The sequence below is a fragment of the Eulemur rufifrons genome, chromosome 2 (assembly GCF_041146395.1).
Source record: "Eulemur rufifrons isolate Redbay chromosome 2, OSU_ERuf_1, whole genome shotgun sequence".
Taxonomy (NCBI): domain Eukaryota; kingdom Metazoa; phylum Chordata; class Mammalia; order Primates; family Lemuridae; genus Eulemur; species Eulemur rufifrons.
The window spans coordinates 123820537-123842271 of NC_090984.1; the positions used below are offsets into that span (position 1 = coordinate 123820537).

Genomic DNA, 21735 nt, shown 5'->3' on the forward strand with positions numbered 1-21735 from the left:
CCCCGCTCTCCCGCCCCAGGCCCCTGGACAGACGGGCGCGCGCAGCCAACCCGGCCGCCGCTCGCCGTCCAAATCCCACAAGAGCCAATGGGAGTGCGGGGGGCGGAGCCATCGTGCGTCGTGTTGGGCTGCGCGCGGCCCTCCCCCCGCGCACCCAGGCCCCGCCCCCCGCCCTCCCCGCTCGCTGCTCCCGGAGTAGTTAGTGCCAGTGAAGTGCGGGCGGCGATGAGAGCGAAAGTTGCGCTGGGTTCGGCGCTGGGGGCTTGAAGCGGCTCCGCGCTCCGCCCGCCTGGGCCTCCCCCAGCGCCAACTCGTGCGCGTGGGCTCCCGCCGCGCCCGCCTGGCCCCGCGCCCACCCGCGCCCCCTCCCCCCTGCCCGGCGACCCCTCCTCAGGAGCCGCGGGTCCCCGCTACTTTCGCCCGGCCCCGGCCCCCGCCGATGCCGGCCATGGTGGAGAAGGGCCCCGAGGTCTCAGGGAAGCGGAGAGGGAGGAACAACGCGGCCGCCTCGGCTGCCTCAGCCTCTGCCGGCTCGGCCGCCGCCGGCTCGGCCGCCTCCGCCCCGGCCGCCGTCGCCTCCGCCCCGGCCGTCGCCGCCTCCGCCTCGGCCGCCGCCCCCAATAATGGTCAGAATAAAAGTTTGGCGGCGGCGGCGCCCAATGGCAACAGCAGCAGCAACTCCTGGGAGGAAGGCAGCTCGGGCTCGTCCAGCGACGAGGAGCACGGTAGGTGGCAGCCGCCCCGGGCCCCTGCGGCCCCGCGCCCCCGGCCCCGCTGACCGCCGTGCTCTGCTTCCCCCGCAGGTGGCGGCGGCATGAGGGTCGGACCCCAGTACCAGGCGGTGGTGCCCGACTTCGACCCCGGTGAGTAGCCCCCCGGGCCCGGCCGGGCGCCGAGCCCCTCGCCGGCCGGCGGAGGGGATGAGCGGAGCCCCAGCCCCCAGCGAACCCGAGGGGCGGCAGCCCGTCGACAACTTTCTTTTTGTGTGTGTGTTGGCCCTGCCGTCCGCGGGGAGAACAGCAGGGCGAGAACGAGGAGGAACGCGCACACGCGTGTTTTGCAAACGTGCCTCTACACGCGGGGGAGGCCCAGGTTGCCCTGGTCGGGCCGGCGCAGCTGCCCCCTGCGCCTCCGAGGACTGGAGGCGGCGCCGGTGGCGGCCACACCTGGCCTGGGGGCGCTGGGGGTCCCCGCGTCCAGGTGAGCTGCGCCTCGGCCAGGAGTCGAGGTGGCAGTGCCGGAGAGTTAGCGTCTTGCGAGCGCCCCGGACGTTGGAGGTCCCCGAGACCCCTTTCTCAGCACTCTTACCCAGTGTTGCCCCGCATACCTTTCCCCCGCCTGTCCCTGGGCTCTTGCTGGCTCCTGCCTCCGCTCCCATCCTGAGGGCCAGTGGCATAACGACCCCCAGAATCAGTTAATAAAAGAAGTGTGCTTTCCAGAGGGCGCCTGCCTGGGGAAGAGGGCTTCTGTGTGGCAGTTTGATTTTAGGACCTATTTTGTAAATGTGGGCATTTCCTTTTTTTTTTTTTGTTTTGAGGAAGAGATTGTGAAAGAGTAGAACCATCAGAACCTTTAGCCTAACATGATTTCCACCTACAAGAAATCCCTACACCCTAGAATGGAACATTTACTTCCCTTGCTGCTGCTGTTCTGTGTGGAAGAAAATTTAAAGTGGTACAAGAAAAAAAAAATCTAGTCAGACAAAGGAATTCGTCAGATTTTAATGCGTGAGATTGTAGCCTATCTTCGTATGAGACTGTCTTTAAAGGTTGTTGGTATAGAAAACGTTTGAAAGGACGTGGGTTTTATTTCAAAAATAAAATTCAAAAGAGCATCTTGTAAAGGTGGAGTTAACAGTCCTCCCTGGTTGCAGGGTTTTAGAACTGGAGGTTCTCTGTGTTATTGTAACAGTAGTTTATTTGAAAAATAAATGCACAGATGCTTTTCCTTGGAAACAAGACTGCAGAAAATTGCAAGGATCTAGTCCTTGAGAAAGGCGATTGCTCTTAAGCTGTTATTAAGGAACTAAACTCTGGATGTACTTTGAGAATGCATGGGGTCCTGGGTGAGTTCTTGGGCAGTCTGAGAATAAATGACTTTTCCCAAATTTGCCTTATAAATTTTGGTTTGTTGATTTAAATCTCTTAAATTTATGTAATCTAACACCCATAATCGTATTCATTTTAAACCCATGTTAGTGTTTTTTTATAGTTTCCCCTTCCCCCACATTTTCCTTTTTTGGTAGTCACTTCTCATCAGGCTTTTCCTCTTCTTTGCATGGCTCCTCCATTCCATGGTTGGCCACCAGGGGAAGCATACTGTTTTTTGGTTACAGTTGACCCTATCTTCATTTTGTAGGTCAAGTCTATCTTTGCTTTAATACATAGAACATAAAGCTTGTCACCAAGTTTCTCTCACCTATTTTTAAAAACCAACTTGCACAAATCTTTAAGTTGGTTGATTTTTGATACATTTTTGTTACATTAATTTTGAAAGGTTTATGTCAGATGTGACTAAGGAAAAGGGCACACTTGATAACAACAGCAGGAATTAGATTTCTGACATTCATCTAAATATGGATGTCTAGCTCTGCATTGTTGGTAATGAGCCTGATTACTTTGTAGTTGTACTCTTTGAAACAGCAAATGTAATATTTTGAACTGTCCTTGCACTTTTTGATATAATAGGTACGAACATAAACTTGCTAGAGAACCATTTTAAAAAGGAAAACATTATAAATATTCTGCTGCATAAATCTTACTGCCAATTGATTGAGTCTTGATAATAGCATTCCCAAATTTCTTATTTTGTGTTTGTTTTTAATCTGGAAAGGAATCTTAACTGGTATGAAACAATTTCAAGCCCTGTTTTGCCAACATGAGCAGTGCGACACTTTCCTAGATATGGCTGAAAATTGATAGACTTTACTATTTCCTAATGTTTTTTTAAATGTGTGTTTTCACTTAAAGTCTAAGGAAAGGGGAGACTTCCATTTTGAAATAAATGTGGTATGGCATGTTTCATGACAAAATTTTGGGGGGGGGTCTTTAGACTTAAGATTGTTTCTTTCCATGAGTATATGTTAGGAAGAGTAATAAGGAATTGAGAGTGTGATTACTACTGCTTTTCCTTTCTCCCTGCCTGAGTTTTGAGTGCATCTTTGTTTTCTGCCAGAATTTGAACAGGCCGGTGGACATAAAACTCATCAGAAAGCTTTTTTTCTTTTTTTAACTCTAGTGTTTCAAAAATTCATAGTAAAGGTGTGTGAGTTGAAGAAGTTGATTTTAATTTTTTTTTTTAGTTAGATTTTCCTTATTTGCAGTATCCCAGCTTGACCCTATTTAGCTTTGAAAGTAAATGGTTGGAGCTAAGACCACCCAATATTTCCTATAAGTCCAAGGAAGATTTAATTGTCATCCTTCACAAATAGTGAATGAAATGGGTACAGCACCTTAGTCCTAAAATGCTGATTTTAGATTTCTTATAATTAAGACCTAGACTAGATCAGTAGAGTATGGCATAGCTTGGTGATTAAAATACTATCTCTGTTTGCAGTGAAAGAAAAAGTTTTCCCTATTAGAGTTAAAACAAAAACCAGAGTGCAGCCCTACATATTTAACTTAGGCTTTGTTCTTACGTGTGGTGTCCAGACTGACTGTCTTTCCATACTCTCGCTGCTACAAATTATGCTGAGTTGTCATTGATTTCTTCTGGAATTTAGTAGTCACAGGATCAGGTAAGAGGGAAGATGCTTGTTTATCCTACCTCTGCTTAGTTCATTCCTACACTAGTAAACCATCACTTAGTTTGAAACGAGTAGTGTTTTTCTATACAAAAATGTGACTAGCTCATTCTTCCCAAAGGAGGCGGAGCCTCTAATTAAAAAAAAAAAAAGAAAAAAAATAGTGTGAATGCTCCTATGATCTTACCAGTAAGCATGCAAAGGAAAAATCTATAGATGATCTATCTATCTATTTTTTTTGGAGACAGGGTCTTGCTATGTCACCCAGGCTGGAGTGGAGTACAGAGGTATCATCATAGCTCACTTCTGGGCTAAAATGGTCTTCCCGCCTTGGCCTCCCAGAGTGCTGGCATTACAGGTGTGAGCCACCTTGCTGACTTGAATGTCCTATCTCTATGTCTAAGAAGGTGATAGAAGGTAGAGCTGGTCATTTTATCTCCAGGGGCCTCAGTTTCCTCAGTCATGAATTGGGGGCACGTTTCATCATGAATAGTCTATGATTATGTCACTTGTATTAACAAAAGTGTCTTTTTAAGTTCATGTTTCTTTCAGAAGCAATATAGAGTAGACCAAGAGCTCGGGCTGTGTGAGTTGTCAGTCTGGGTTCAGATCCTGGCAGTTCCCCTGCCAACTGTGTATTGACCCTAGGCTAGTTACTTTACTTCAGCTTTCATCTGTAAAATACACATGATGGAACTTCATCCTCAAGAGAAGGAATTAACTGAGCTAATATATGTAAAATGCTTAGCATAGTGCCTGGCACACAGTGAGTGCTAAGTAAACATTTTCTGCATTCCTTATTTTAATTATAATTCATAATTAAACCTAAGTTCCTGCATTGTCTGCTTTATTGCATAGGTAAGATTGGATTGTAATGAGCCATTGATGTGAATGCAAATCATGCACTGAGATATTGGAAGATGATTGCTTTTAAATTCCATGAACCTGCTATAATTTAAATAAATGCCCTTTCCTGGAATAGAGAGACCTAGTCCAAAACTTTTATATAGCAGAGAAAAACACTGAGGTTCAGTGAAACTAGGTGAACTTGTTCAGATCAAGTTTCTGGATAGTAGAGAAAAAACCTTGAATCCAGCCCTGGACCAGAAGAAGTGCACATTAATTGGGGTTGGGTTTTTTTTTTTTTTTTTTGAGACGGAGTCCACTCTTTTTCCCAGGCTAGAGTGCTGTGGTGTCAGCCTAGCTCATAGCAACCTCCAACTCCTGGGCTCAAGGGATCCTCCTGTCGCAGCCTCCTGAGTAGCTGGGACTACAGGCATGCGTCACCATGCCTGGCTAATTTTTTCTATATGTGTTTTTAGTTGTCCATATAATTTCTTTCTATTTCTAGTAGAAACGAGGTCTCGCTTTTGCTCAGGCTGGTCTCGAACTCCTGAGCTCAAACGATCCAGCCGCCTGGGCCTCCCAGAGTGCTAGGATTACAGGCGTGAGCCACCTCGCCCTACCTTCCCTAATTTATTGTGCTTTTTGTATTTTCCCCTTGGTTACATAGACTGTTGTGATTAATTTATATTGTAGCCCTCACTTTCTTCTGAGCCTTTCTTTAGAGGTTCCATGCATACTGTAAAAATAAGAAATGAGGCTTCTATTAGTCCCCTTTGCCTAATGGAAAACCGTGATCTTTGCTAAGGAGTATGTGTTTAGTTAGTATTTGTGTTAAAAACAGCTTGAGGCCCGTGCGGTGGCTCACACCTGTAATCTTAGCACCCTAGGAGGCCAAGGCGGGAGGATTGCTTGAGCTCAGGAGTTTGAGACCAGCCTGAGCAAGAGTGAGACCCCAGTCTCTACTAAAAATAAAAAATGTTTTTAGCTGGGCATGGTGGTGCATGCCTGTAGTCCAAGCTACTTGGGAGGCTGAGGCAGGAGGATCACTTGAGCCCAGGAGTTTGAGGTTGCTGTGAGCTAGGCTGAGGCCACAGCACTCTAGCCCAGGCAACGGAGTGAGACTGTCTCAGTCAATCCATCCATCAATCAATAAATACATACATACATACATACAGGTTGAAATCACCTTCTAGAAGAGGGAGTCTGTAGCAGCACAGTGGAAGACTGAAAAAGGTAAGAATTGAGGATTAGATGCTGATTCAACGATTTGGACTGAGTTAATTCCTGTAGCTAAATAGCACTTGTGAAAAATGTGACGCTAGAAATAATAGCGGTATAGTTGCAGTGTAATAATTTTTCCTGTTTTATATTCTGGTGATTTTACTAATTGCATACATCTAACTCTGGTTGGGTATTATGGTTTCTGTTGTTGACTTTTAAAACTGGAGTATTATAAAGTGGTTTAAGGTGACAAAAAAGTGTTTTGCTAAAATATTGGGGAGAAAATATTTTAAAGTAATGTTAGAATGTCATGTAAATGAAATGCTAACAGTAAGCTCTAAAACCCCAATTGTTTCCCGAAATTAGTCAAAATCTTTAAATACATTGATCTTAGTAAAAATTGCACACTAGACATAATAATTCTTTGAAATTTCTGGGTTTTTCCTGCCTCGGGGTTATTGGAGAGAAAATTGTAGTATGCATCTAATCCTTTCTGTTTTCTAGATGAGGAAAGTAAGGCCTCCAGAGATAAAGTTACTTAGTTTGTCTATCTTTCATTACCTAATCATTAAAAGTATCTCAAGGTAGACTATTTACTTAGGGTCATATGAGGCCAAACTTTTATTGTTTTAGATGTTTTAGGGCCTCATTATCTGGGTGCAATAATTGGCAGCAGTAATACATGTTTATAATTTTAGAACCAGGAGTAAAAAGTTCAACTTTTAAAAATTGGAATGACAAGATAGTTGTGCATAATTTGAATCTGCCTTTTTGTAAATGATAAGATAGGCTAGAATTGTAAAGATAGAATAAAAAAAAAGGAAACATTTCAAATAAAACAGTATCCAACACTAGTGTGACTAAACACTGTTAATATTAGGCCATATTTGTTTCAGGTACAGCTAAAGCCTAATCCTCCTCCTTCATTAATTTGAAGTTGATTTATACACACACAGACACACACACACACACACACACACACACACACCCCTATATATTTTTTTGAGATTGGGTCTTGCTCTGTCTCCTGGGCTAGAGTGTTGTTGGAGGGCTCAGTGATCCTCCTGCCTCAGCTTCCTGAGTAGCTGGGACTACAGGTGCACACCACCACGCTTGGCTAATTTTTCTATTTTTTTTTTTTTTTTTTGTAGAGATGGGGTCTCAATGCTCTTGCTCAGGCTAGATGATTTATATTATTTCTGTGATAGTTCACATCCTCTGAGAAGCACATACCAAGACAAGATTAGATGTGCAAGAGGCTCATTGGGGTAAATGCTTGTGAGGGATAAAGAAGAGAGAAAGGTTTAGGTGGCAAGAGCATTTATACTAGATGTAAGTATAGCTCACTGCAGCCTTAAACTCCTGGGCTCAAGTGATCCTCCTGCCTCAGCCTCCTGAGTGGCTAGGACTACAGGCACACACCACCATGCCCCGATAATTTTTCTATTTTTTTTTAGAGATGGAGTTTTGCTATGTTGTCCAGGCTGGTCTTGAACTCCTGGCCTCAGGCAGTCCTCCTATGTAGGCCTCGCAAAGTACCAGGATTATAGGTGTGAATAAACATGCCTGGCCCAGTGGAGTATTTATTTTTGTTTTTATTTATTTTTTATTTTCAGATAGAACAGTTTTGACCAGTTGGAGTATTTTTTTTTTTTTTTTTTTTTGAGACAGAGTCTCACTCTGTTGCCCGGGCTAGAGTGAGTGCCGTGGCGTCAGTCTACCTCACAGCAACCTCAAACTCCTGGGCTTAAGCGATCCTACTGCCTCAGCCTCCCAAGTAGCTGGGACTACAGGCATGCGCCACCATGCCCGGCTAATTTTTTGTATATATATATTTTAGTTGTCCATATAATTTCTTTCTATTTTTAGTAGAGACGGGGTCTCGCTCTTGCTCAGGCTGATCTTGAACTCCTGACCTCGAGCGATCCACCCGCCTGGGCCTCCCAGAGTGCTAGGATTACAGGCGTGAGCCACCGCGCCCGGCCAGTTGGAGTATTTTTGAGGGGAGCTGTTTCTTGTGATTGTGTGACTTAAGATTAAGTAAGTCATGTACTGAATAAGGAAAGATATTTTGGTCAGAGACAGTGGTCCCCTAAGTTTATAGGGAGCTAAAATTCCTATTGCCTAGTAACATTGCTCCATCCTTAGTGCAAGGATGTGTTTTTGGTGAGTGCTGGTGTAAACAAACCTACCACACTGCCAGTCATGTAAAAGTCTAGCACTATACAATTACGTGTAGTATATAATACTTGATAATAAATGACCATATTACTGGTTTATATATTTGCTATACTATACTTCTAATCATTATTTTAGAGTGTATTTTTTCTACTTATAAAAATAAAAAGTTTGCTGTAAAACAGTCTCAGACAAGTCCTTTAGGAGGTATTCCAGAAGAAGGCATTGTTTTCATAGTAGATGACAGCTGTGTGTTTTTGTCGTTGAAGACCGTCCAGTGGGAAAAGACATGGAGGTGGAAGACAGTGATATTGATGATTCTGACCCTGTGTAGACCTAGGGTAATGTGTGTGTTTGTGCCTTTGTTTTTAGCAAAAAGTTTACAAAGTAAAAACAACATATTTTAAAAATAGAAAAAAGCTTATAAAATAAGGATATACTTGATCTTAGCCAAAAGGCTGAGAAGCGTTAGAATAAGGATGTAAGAAAATATTTTTGTATAGCTCTACAGTGTGTTTGTGTTTAAAGCTCAGTTTTATTGCAAGAGTCAAAAAGTAAAAAATTTATAAAATAAAGTTACAATAAGCTAAGCTTAATTTATTACTGAGGAAAGAAAAATTTTTTTTTCATAAATTTAGTGTGGTCTAAGTATACAGTGTTTATAAAGTCTATAGTGGTGTACAGTAATGTCCTAGGCCTTCTCATTCACCACCACTCACTCATGGACTTACCCAGAGCAACTTCCAGTCCTGCAAGCTCTATTCATGGTAAACGCGCTATGTGGTATACCATTTTTTTTTTTTTTTGAGACAGAGTCTCACTCTGTTGCCCGGGCTAGAGTGCCGTGGCATCAGCCTAGCTCACAGCAACCTCAAACTCCTGGGCTCAAGCAATCCTCCTGCCTCAGCCTCCCGAGTCGCTGGGACTACAGGCATGCGCCACCATGCCTGGCTAATTTTTTCTATATATATTTTTAGTTGTCCAGATAATTTCTTTCTATTTTTAGTAAAGTCGGGGTCTCACTCTTGCTCAGGCTGGTCTCGAAACACTGAGCTCAAACGATCCATCCGCCTCGGCCTTCCAGAGTGTTAGGATTACAGGCGTGAGCCACCGTGCCCAGCCAATGCATATTTACTTGACCCTTGAACAACTCAGGGGTTAGAGTTGCTGAGCACTAGTGTAGTCAGAAGTACACATAATTTTTGACTCCACCAAAACTCTGCTAATAGCCTACTGTTGACTGGCAGCGTTATAGGTAACATAGTTAATTAACATATATTTTGTATGATATATGTATTATATACTATATTCCTACAATAAAGCAAGAGAAAAGAAATTTTTATTAAGAAAATCATAAAGAAGAGAAAATATAGTTGCTATTTATTACCATTATTCATTGACTTTTTGTTGAATAGGCTGAGGAGGAAAAGGATGGGTTGATCTTGGTGTCGTGGGTGGCAGAATTGAAAGACAATCCATGTATAAGTGGACCTGGGCAATTCAAGCCCATGTCGTTCAAGGGTCAGCTGTATTTCTTCATGTTATTAGGTAATTTTGTTCTGTTTTTCAAAGACCAGAGTATTCGTAATGCCTTATTCTAATTGAGAATCTCAGATTTGAGATTTGCCACATTTGTTTTGATCATAGCATACATAATTTAACTAAGGACTAGTTTAAGGACTGATTTTAAAGGCTTGCTTTGTACCTACACCTCGGGCATTTCTGTGAGTCTCTGCTTCTGAAGTTGGCTGTGTTTCAGCAGTTTCATCTAGTGGCTGAGAAAGACTACCCTATGGCCTTATGTCTGAAGAGGTTTAATGTAAATTTTTGGGTTAGCTCAGGATTCTTACTCCCTTTAACTTTTAGGGTATTTCTATCCTGTTTTACGTACACTTTCACTGAATATTATAGTTCCTGCTTTACCTATATGGCATAGAAGCTTCTAGGATTGGTGTTCTGCTTTCAGAGTTAGCGAGGATGTAGGGAGATCAGGGTAGGAGGGGAGAGGAGTAAGTACTTACCACTTACCTAATCTGGTCTTAGTACCGTAGAGTCTTCTGGGAACTAGTGGTGTCATGTACTTTTGGTTCATTTGTGGGTGGTAGCGTAGTTTTTTTAGCCGCCAAGTCAGGTTAAGGCTCATCTTCTGTTGACTTGTCATAGCTGAGCAGTGGTTCTGAGTTTTGTAAGAATATGTGCTTGGTTTGGCTGATTTTATTGAATAGGCACGTTGTACTGGAGATTCGATAATTAAGCACTAAGGGCAACAATTTAAGAAGTAGGGACCCAAGGAAATATGGGCTTTTAATTTGCAGTAAAAGGTTGATTTTCCTCATTTTTTTCTGTCTTCTAATGAATTTGTATGGATTAGAGATGCACATCTTGTATAGTTTTTTTTTTAATAGAGGTGAAAGTTACATAACAAAATTAACCATTTTAAAGTGAACAATTCAGTGGTGTTCAGTACATTTATACTGTTGTGCAGTCACCACCCCTGTCTAGTTTTAAAACATTTTCTTCACCCCGGAATAAAATCCCTGTCCATTAGAATGAGCATGAGTTACTTCTCATTTTTCTTTCTCCCCAGCCCCTGGCAATTCCCAACCTCCTTTTTGTCTCTGTGGATTACTTATTCTGGATATTTCAGATAAATGGATATGTTTCTGGCTTCTTTCACTTAATATGTTTTTGAGGTTCACCCACATTGTGATTGGTGTCACTGTCAGTACTTAATTGATTTTTATGGCTGAATAATATTTCACTTGTGTGTATCAGAATTTGTTTATCTGTTCATTTGTTGATGGACATTGGATTATTGCCAACCCTTTGACTATTGTGAATGGTGCTTCTGTGAAACAGTCCGGCACAGGTATTTGTTTATCTGTTTTCATTTTGGGGGAGATAAGTATTTAGGAATGGAATTGCTGAGTCATAGAGTAATTTAGTGTTTAACTTTTTGAGGAACTGACAAATTGTTTTCCATAGTGGCTGAACCATTTTACTCTTCCACCATCTATGTGTGAGGGGTTCAGTTTTTCTACATCCTTAAATTTCAGTCTAGATTTTCTTTTTAATTACCTAGAGCTGTGCTGTAGATAATAGTGTAGCCACTAGCTACATGTAACTATTTGGATTAATTAAAATTAAAATTCAGTTCTTCTGTTACACTAGGTACATTTTAGATGCTCAACAGTCCTGTGTAGCTACTGGCTACTATATAGGACTACTCAGAATAGAACATCTTTTAAATTTATTTTTTTTAAGGACTGGGTCTTGCTCTTGCTGAGGCTGATCTCGAACTCCTGACATCAAATGATTCTTCTGCCTCGGCCTCCCAGAGTACTAGGATTACAACCGTGAACCACTATGCCCGGCCTAGAATAGAACATTTCTATCATTCTAGTAAATTCAGTTGGGCAGCAATGATAGATTCTGATGGACTGAAAGCTTCCTTATTATTAATTAATTTTTATAATCAGTTCAGAAGTCTTGCCTCTTTTATCAAGGTGTATGATGAAATTTAAGATCGGTACAGCTGATAAATATAATGCTGCCTGTATAATGAATTCCTCTCATGGGATATTTGTTAAAATATTGCTATTAAGGTGTTCAAAATAAGATTCCTTGAAAAAGCAAGTAGATATGGAAAGCTTAGGAGAGCTTTGGTTTTTGAGGTGGTTATTTTGTATCTAATTAAACCGAAATGATGATTAAGATGGATGGCTTGAAGGTAAACATAGGACTTAAAAAATCAGCAATATGGGCCGGGCGCGGTGGCTCACGCCTGTAATCCTAGCACTCTGGGAGGCCGAGGCGGGTGGATCGCTCGAGGTCAGGAGTTCGAGACCAGCCTGAGCAAGAGTGAGACCCCGTCTCTACTAAAAAATAGAAAGAAATTATATGGACAACTAAAATATATATATACAAAAAATTAGCCGGGCATGGTGGCGCATGCCTGTAGTCCCAGCTACTCGGGAGGCTGAGGCAGTAGGATCGCTTAAGCCCAGGAGTTTGAGGTTGCTGTGAGCTAGACTGACGCCACGGCACTCACTCTACCCCGGGCAACAGAGTGAGACTCTGTCTCAAAAAAAAAAAAAAAAAAAAAAAAAAAAAAAATCAGCAATATGAAGGCTTGGCCTTGTGTTGAAAGATGTGATTCTTAAAAACAGCCCTACTGAGGTATAATTGGCAGAAAATAACTATACATATTTAAAGTGTATAATTACATGTATATTAGACTGCTTGAAGTCACATTGCTCAGTGACGCTCTGTTCAGTCTTTTTTTGTTTCATTTTGAATACAGTAGTCTCTCCATCTGCGGTTTTGTGTTTGTGATTTCATTTACTCCCCAACTACTGTGGTCTGAAAATAGTTGAGTATGGTACTATAAGATATTTTGAGAGAGACCATATTCACATAACTTTTATTATAGTACATTGTTATAATTGTTCTATTCTTAGTTATTGTTAATCTCTTACTGTGCCTAATTTAGAAATTAAATTTTATCATAGGAAAAAATAGTATATATAGGGTTTGACACAGTTTAAGGGTATTGGACCATATCGCCCATGGATAAGGGGAGACTACTCTGTTTTTTCTTGCTGTATCTGCACATTTTCTGGTCTTCAGGGTCTAATCTGCCTTTATATATTTTTCCAGTATATTTTTCATCTCAGACGTGTAGGTTTCATATCTAGAAGTTGATTTGGGTCTGTTTTATGTATTTCATATTCTTTTAACATGTTCTGTCTTTCCTCTAACTTGAACACACTGAAATTTAATTCTTTTAATGCTGTGTTTACTAATTCTATCATCTTTGTCATTTCTGGGTCAGTTTTGATTGCTTGATTTTTCTCTTCATTTCGGCTTGTCTTTTCCTGCTTCTTTGCCTATCTCATAATTTTTGTTTGTATGCCAGGCATTATGAATTTTACTTTGTTGGATGCTGGATGTTTTTGTATCTCTATATTCTTGAGCTTTCTTCCAGGACTTGCTTAAGTTACTCAGAAATAGTTTGATCATTTCAGGTCTTGTTTTTAAGCTTCAAAGCAGCATTTTTTAGGGCTTAGTATTTCTCACTACTGAGTACTCTACCTGATAGCCCATGAATTTTGGAGTTTTTCACTCTGGTTGTTGGGAATGGCACTCTTCCTGCCCTTGTTTGAGCCTTGTGGACTGTTGCATTTGATTCTTTTGGGTGGTTCTTTACACAAAAAAATCTCAGGTAGTTTCTTCACAGGTATGTGATTATCAGTACTATGCTGAATCCGTTGGACCCTTTGCAGATCCCTGGAATTCTCTTTCTTTGCAGCTCTCCTTTCTGATGTTCTGCCTTACAAACTCTTCCTGCCTTGGCCTCCCTGGACTTCTGCTTTTGTCTTTCAACTCTGAGAGACTGATTCCTCCTGGGCTCCTCCTTCCCAGGCTGCCACTTGGAGATTCTCTCCAGGCAATAAGCTAAGGCAGTTGTTTTGTTGTTGTTGTTGTTGTTGAGTCTTTTATTGCTTTATTGACAGTACCTGGCACGTAGTAGGTGATCAGTGAATATTTACTGATTGAACATAGTAGATTGAACAAGTACTACTATTCCCATTATGCATATAAGGAAATGGAGGCTCAGAAAAGCTAAGTAACTTGTCCAAGGTTGCCCAGGGAGTAAGAGATATATAATAACTGAGATTAACACCCAAACCATCAGACTCCATGACCAATCCATTTCCTGCCCTTTTACCATGTACCTCTTCTGAACACCATTGGTCTGGTTAAAGAGTACCAGTTGGTGGGTACCTAAGGTATACCTGGTGAATTCACAAGCTAACATATCCCCGTTTCTATCTAGTGCCTTGTAATGCCAGCAACTTCTCTGGTCATGAGCTTGAACAGTTGGCAATCTCATCCTTCTTTCCCCGGTGAGTGCCAGTCATAATCTTTAGAAAAGGCTGGTCAACTACACATGAGAAGGACTGAGCATCTAGAAGTTGTGTTAGGACAGAAGCCCAACTCAGAATGGCTTAAGCAAAGCAGGAATGAGAAAAGTCTAGGAGTATCTGAATTCAGGATCCAGGGCTCAGATGGTGTCATCTCTATCTCTCATTGTCCCCCTGCTTGTCATTCTTTTCTTGGTTCTGCTTTGCTTTGTGTTGGCTTCAGTCTCAGGTTCCAGGTAGTCAGCTAGGGCAGTTGTAGGTCTGCCTCTTTGTCTTGCATCTGAGGGATCCTGATCACTGATGTCAAGTGTTTAAAAATTATTATTTCATATATTTACTCGGTTTTTAGTTGTTGGATATGACAAGGTATAAGAGGGAAAAACAAACTTTTTCCCCCTCTACTTTCATACTCAGGGTAGAATAATTCTGTGTCAGGTGTGTGTGGGTTTTTCCCATACCAAGCAATTCTCCAGTGGACAACAGTGGGTATTGTGTAATTCATTTCAATTCTGCCACTGTCTGTGTGGAGGTAGTGTCAGAGCCTACAGGTTGAGGGGTGAGTCCCACCAGACTGCTCCTATTTCAGATGCCTGTCAAGAGTCTGGGCCACCTATTCTTCTACAAACTGGGGTTCCCATGACCCCTTCCTTGGGTTCGATTAATTTGCTAGGATGGCTCACAGCACTCAGGGAGACAAAGTTGGCCCTCTGTATCCACAGTTTCCATATCCACAGATTTAACCAACCTCAGACTGAAAATATGTGGGGAAAAAAAACAATAATAAATACAAACATAAAAAACAACAGGAGTATAATGACGATAGGCAGTCCCTGGGTTATGGACGACCTGACTTACGGCATTCTGTACTTAGAGGCTCCCATGGCTCCCCATAAGGATAATTTATAATTAAATAATTAATAATTTGGGAACTATTAATAGTTTCTTCTGCGCATGGCAGAAGCAGTTCATTGGTGCAGCATCTTCATGCTAGCGGCTGGTCTCATCATTTTTACGGTTGCTTATGCACAGCATCACTTTTGTCTTAACTTTTCAATTCGATTTTGTGAGTCTGTGTTTACCCTTATGACCATGCCTCCAATTTGAAAGTCCACTGCAAGTCCAGGTGAACCTGCAGTGAAGAGAAAGGTGATTACAGTGGAAACGAAAGTAGAAACAATTAAGCTTTCGAAGAAAGGCCAGACGCCATCATTCTTTGGGAAAATGTTAGGCTTCAGTCGCTCGACTATCCAAATGATTGTAAAGAATAAAGTGGAAATAACCCAACCTGTGAAAGGCAGTGCTCTAGTGAAAACATCAGTTATTACTAAGCATCCTAATATATTAATTATTGAAATGGAAAGGTTTTTATTGATTTGGTTAGAAGATCAAAATAAGCAAAACATTCCTATTAGCCTAGTGTTGATGCAACATTAGGTGAGTGTTAACCTTTAATATTCTGTTTTGAATTTCTCCTATCTCCTATCTAAAATCTTTGGTATGAGTTTGTTTTTATGTTGTTGTTTGAATAAAAAGAAAGCACAATAGTTCCTGTAACTTATTAGTACAGAGATATTATCATTACAGTATTACACTATATTATTTTTTACCACATATGAGCCATTATAGTGTTGTTATTATTGTTACTACCGCCATATATGTGCATAGTTTATCAGGGATCCAAGTTACATACTTTTTTTTTTTTTTTTGAGACAGTGTCTCACTTTGTTGCTCTGGCTAGAGTGCCGTGGCATCAGCCTAGCTCACAGCAACCTCAAACTCCTGGGCTCAAGCGATCCTTCTGCGTCAGCCTCCCGAGTATCTGAGACTACAGGCAATGTGCCACCATGCCTGGCTAATTCTTTCTATATATTTTTAGTTGTTTGGCTAATTTCTTTCTATTTTTAGCAGCCTCCCGAGTGTCTGGGACTACAGGCATGTGCCACCATGCCCGGCTAATTTTTTCTATATGTTTTTAGTTGTTTGGCTAATTTCTTTCTATTTTTAGTAGAAATGGGGGTATCGCTCTTGCTGAAGCTGGTCTCGAACTCCTGATCTCAAATGATCCTCCTGCCTAGGCCTCCCAGAGTGCTAGGATTACAGGTGTGAGCCACCATGCCTGGCCCCGAGTTACATACTAATCCAACTTAAAGATGTTCTGGGGAACATATCTCATCTGTACCCTAGGGACTGCCTATATTTATGTAGCATTTGCATTGCATTAGGTATTATAAGTAATGTAGAGATGATTAAATAAAGAATACAGGAAGATGAGTGCTGGTTTCTATGCAAATAATACACCATTTTATTTGAGGGACTTGAGCATCTTGCAGAATTTGGGGTGTGGGTGTGGGTCCTGGAACCAATCCTGCAGATTCCAAGGGACAACTAGTTTGTTATAAAAGATATCATAAAGGATACAGATGAGTAGGCAGAGGAAGAGATGGGTAGGGCAGGGCATGGAGGGTGCGGAGCTTCCATGTCGTCTCTAGGCCCCCACTCCCCTTGGAAGCTCAGTAAATCCCATTGTCCAAGAGGTTTTATAGAGCTCTGTCTCCGGCTGCTTTCCCCACCCCTTTCCTGGAGATGGTGAGTGTGGCTGAAACTTCCCACCTTCTGATCCTCTAATGACTTAGTCTTTCTGGTGATTGGCCCCTTCCTGAGGCTTTCCAGGGGCCCCACCCTAAGTCACCTCACAAAAGTCGCTCCTGTCACTCAGGAAATTGTGAGGGTTTCAGGAACTCTGTGACAGGAACCAGGGCCAAAGACCAAATACATATTTCATAGTATACCACATAGGGTAAATCTGATTCACATCACTCCACCTTGGCTGGAAGCAGAATTCTAGGTTTTTTAAAAATGAAAAATGGAATTAGTCATATTCCTTTTTTGTTAGAGAACATTAATGATTTTATATGTTGTCTTTTATCCCTAACCTATTTGGTTTCTTCCTAAACTTAATATGGTTTTTAAACTTTAAAATTGGGTTTAGTGTTCATGGAAACAGTCTGTAAATAGAATAATGCTTTAGATACCAGAATACTAAACATTATGTTTTTATATAGCCACTGTTCATTTCAGGATCTGTGAAGTGCTCCATCTTATCTCATTGCTCATTGAAATCTGATTACCATATTGATGATTCTAGCCCAGAAATTTCCAAATGAGGGTAGTTTTTTTAACTTTTTAAAAAAAGTAAATCATTTAAGGGTTAACTACTTCTAATTAAGTACTTCTGAGAAAAGTGTAATTTAGGAAATACATTGGATTGTGTTGAACCTCCATCTTGCTGGAACATAGTAAAATGAGAGAAAGAGAATTCCTTTTGAAGCACTTGAACTTGTATTGTCTCCTACTCATTATCAGCTATATTTTTTTTTAATATTTTTGAATATGTGACACTTTTGATGTGCTAGGTATTAACTCCTAAACTGAAATAAGATTTTATGTATCAGCTGATGAGCTATCGTTTTGAGTTGTTGCTTGGTTCTCTGCTTGCTTGGCAACAGGTCAGTTTCCATGGCATTGCCATTTTTGTACAGCATTGTTAGTGGAGCTGAGAAGTTGGGGGTGGGGCTGCAGGCCCCTAACCCTGCTAAAGCAAGGTGTAAACTAGAATAGCTGAGATTTTATCTAGTTTTGCATGTTAAATTTCTGGATAATTATTTTTTAAGAATGAATTTTATTGCTGTTTAAGAAAAGTTTGAAAACACACTTTCTGCCCAAGTAGAAAAAACACTCAGTTTCTCCCACTGCATTTTCACAACATACTTCTGATACCAGATGTGTAGGAACTTCTCACCACCAGCAAACAAGCAATCTATTCTGCAGCCGACAACAGCTGGGTGTCCTCTAATTCAAGTCTGACACTATATACCTGGAGATAGCATCTGAGTCCCACAAGATTGAGTCCAACTTGAAATGCTGATTGCAAGCCCTGCGTTATTTTGCCTGTGCTTCTGGCCAGTTGGCGATCATTGAGGTTCTCATGGCCACCCTCCTTGGGTTCAGTTAATTTGCTGGAGCAGCTGACAGGACTCAGAGAAACACATTTACCTGTTTATTACACAGGACGTTTTAAAGGTTACAAATAAAGGGCCAGATGAAGAGATACCTAGGGCAAGGTCTGGAAGGGTCCCCAGCACTGAAGCTTCTGCCTTTGCAGAGATAGGATGGGCCACCTTCCCAGCATATGAATGTGTTTCTGTTTTTTTCTTTTGAGACAGAGTCTCACTCTGTTGCCGGGGCTAGAGTGCCGTGGTGTCAGCCTAGCTCACAGCAACCTCAAACTCCTGAGCTCAAGCGATCCTCCTGCCTCAACCTCCCAAGTAGCTGGGACTACAGGCATGCGCCACCATGCCCAGCTAATTTTTTTCTATATATATTTTTAGTTGTCCATATAATTTCTTTCTATTTTTAGTAGAGACAGGGTCTCACTCTTGCTCAGGCTGGTCTTGAACTCCTGAGCTCAAACAGTCCGCCCGCCTCGGCCTCCCAGAGTGCTAGGATTACAGGCGTGAGCCACCACACCCAGCCTATAAATTATTTCTAATTAAGATTTTATAAACATGTAAGGCTGTATATAATTATGTATAATTACACACTGTATAATGTATATAATTGTGTAAGATTTTTGTCATATTTGCTTCATGAAAAAATTTTTAGGCTGAAGTTTAGTAAATGTGCTTTTAAGTGCCATTTGTACATTAGGAGACTTTGAATATTTTACATCATTTATTGGGTATCTACCATTTTCCATGGGCATAAAATATCTAGTCTGGTATGATAAATGCCATGTGATAAGAGATGCTGGGGCATAAGCCCGGGGCACGGAGGGGTGATGAGACTAGGTGGTTGAAACTGCGTGTAGAAGGGAAAGCCTTCCAGAGGTAACTCTTAAGATAGCTATTGAAAGGCAGGTGAAGGAAAGACACTCTAGGCCGGGGGAGCCGCATATTTAGATGGAATCCTATGGGCAGAGAGGGCTTGACTTGTTTGAGGAGTCTAAAGTAGTTTGATATGATTGAAGTTTAGGGAGGTAATTGGTGAAGTGGAAGTGGAAGGTGAGACTGTAGAACAGGTAGGCATGGCCTTGTGTGCCTGCCTAAGGAATTTATTTTTAAATAGGCTTTATTCAGATATGATTCACATACCATAAAATTCACCTTTTTCCCCTGTTACCAAGTTGTGATTTGAAAAATTCACCTTTTTAATGTCTACAGTTTGATGGTTTGTAGTATATTCACAGTCATGCAGCCATCACCACTTTTGTTTAGAACATTTATCATCACAAAAGAAATCCTGTACCTATTAGCAGTAATTCCCCATTGTAATTTATTTTAAATGTTGTCTAAATGATTTAACAGCCATCAAAGACTCAAGTCTGGTTTTGATATTCACAGAAACATCACATTCTTGTTTATTGTTTGTATTAAGAAAGCAGTAATGTAATATTTTTGTGAAGTAAGATGATCTTGCATTTTAAAACTACACTATTCCACCTTTGAGAATCATTGCTCTTCACTGCACTGGAAGATTTTTAAGCCAGAGGTGATGTGAATGTAATTGCAGTTTGGAAAGATAATTGCTTGTCATGTTCAGGAAAGCATGTAAGAATGGATTTGCTAAAGGTAGAGAAGACCACTCATTCATTCAGAAACTTTAAAATGAGCATCTACTATGGGCCAGGCATTCTTCTAGGCACTTGTTTATAGAGCAGTGAAGAAAATAGACAGCCCCCATCGAATTAAGCTCTGGTGAGGGGATGCTATTAGGGTAGTTTAGGAGAGAAATGAGGATGAATTTTAGCCAGGTGTGCAGTGGCATGCACTGGTCATCCCAGCTACTCGGGAGACTGAGGCAGGAGGATCACTTGAGCCCAAGAGTTCAAGGCTGTAGTGTGCCACTATCATCTGTGGCTAACTGTACTCCAGCTTGGGCAGCATAGCAAGATTTTCTCTAAGAAAGGGAAAAATGAGGATGAATTTGAAAGTTCTCTCTTCATCTATTAGAACAGACAGATTTCTTTTCCTTTTCTTTTTTTTATACAAAGGTTTCCACCAAGAAAATAGAATAGACAGATTTTTTTTTTTTTTTTTTTGAGACAGAGTCTCACTCTGTTGCCCCGGCTAGAGTGAGTGCCGTGGCGTTAGCCTAGCTCACAGCAACCTCAAACTCCTGAGCTCAAGCGATCCTCCTGTCTCAGCCTCCCGAGTAGCTGGGACTACAGGCATGTGCCACCATGCCCGGCTAATTTTTTCTATATATATTTTTAGCTGTCCATATAATTTCTTTCTATTTTTAGTAGAGATGGGGTCTCGCTCTTGCTCAGCCTGGTCTCGAACTCCTGAGCTCAAACGATCTGCCCACCTTGGCCTCCCAGAGTGCTAGGATTACAGGCGTGAGCCACCGCGCCCGGCCTTAGAATAGACAGATTTTAATGATAAATTGAATGTGGGGTACAAGAAGGCCACGGTAACTCCTGGCTTTCTGGCTTAGGTGACTTGGTAATTGATGGGGCCTGTTTTAGTCAGTTTGTGTTGCTATAAAGTAATACCTGAGGCTGGGTAATTTATAAAGAAAGCAGGTTTATTCGGCTTATGGTTTTGCAGGCTGTACAAGAAGCGGGACACCAGCATCTGCTCCTGGTGAGGGACTCACACTGCTTCCACTAATGGCAGCAGGTGAAGGAGAGCCAGCATGTGCAGATCCTGTGTGAGAGAGGCGGAGGGAGAAAGGGGAGGAGGTGCCAGGTTCTTTTCAACAGCCAGTTCTCTTGGGAACTGAAGAGTGAAGATTCCCTCACTCTTGTAAGAATGGCTCAGGGCAATTCCTGAGGGATCTGCCCCCATGATCCAGATACCTCATGTTAGGCCCCACCTCCAACATTAGGAATCACATTTCAACGTGTGACTTGGTAGAGCCAAATAAACGATATCCAAACCACAGCAATGCCATTTACTGGAATGGGGCCTATAGGAGTTTTGAGATTAAATGAGATAACCGCTCACAGTAATTCAGGCAGCATTGATTGATTGAGACAGAGTCTCGCTCTGTTGTCCGGGTATAGTGCAGTGGCGTCATCACAGCTCACAGCAACCTCAAACTCCTGGGCTCAAGCAATCCTCTTGCCTCAGCCTCCTGAGTAGCTGGGACTACAGGCGCACACTCTGACGCCGGACTAATTTTTCTATTTTTAGTAGAGACCAGGTCTTGCTCTTGCTCTTGCTCAGGCTGGTCTCGAACTCCTGAGCTCAAGCAATCTTCCTTCCTTGGCCTCCCAGAGTGCTAGAATTACAGGTGTGAGCCACCGTGCCCTTCCCTGAAGTTTTGTTTTTTTTAAAGTTTACACTCCTGTTGAGATTCCTAAGGCTCCTTGAACCTGTGGCTTTCTGTCTTTCATTCATTGTGGAAAGGTTTTTTTTTTTTTTTTTTTTTTTTTTGCATTACAAAAAAAATTTTTTTAGAGTTGGGGTCTCACTCTGTCACCCAGGCTGAAGTGTAGTGGCACGATCATAGCTCACTGTAACCTGGGACTCCTGGGCCCAAGTGATCTTCCTTTGTATCTGGGTCTATAGGCATGCACCAATGCCTGGCTAATTTTTTTTTTTTTTTTCCCTTTGTAGAGACAGTGTCTTGCTATGTTGCCTGGGCTGATCTCAGACTCCTGGGCTCAAGTGATCCTCTTGTAGCACTGCGTTAAAGGCATGAGCCACTGCTCCCGGCCTAGAAAATTTTAAATCATTATTCAAATACTATGTCTGCCTCATTCTCTTTCTCCTTTTTTTGTGTGATTCTAATTACATATATGTTATGCATCTCTGT

The 21735-nt window shown here is 41.8% G+C and overlaps 1 protein-coding gene across 2 annotated transcripts in view; it reads left to right on the forward strand.

The window, feature by feature from the left end:
- Nucleotides 1-439: 439 nt before the first annotated feature.
- The window catches only part of RCOR1 (REST corepressor 1), a 117323-nt gene continuing 96027 nt past the window's right edge, over nt 440-21735 (forward strand). Inside the window, exons 1-2 of one of the 2 annotated variants that reach the window (XM_069490128.1) lie at nt 440-725; nt 804-863. In XM_069490128.1, the coding sequence (XP_069346229.1) occupies nt 440-725; nt 804-863 (346 nt within the window). The remainder of the gene's footprint in view (nt 726-803; nt 864-21735) is intronic. The other variant, XM_069490119.1, reaches the window with a different exon arrangement.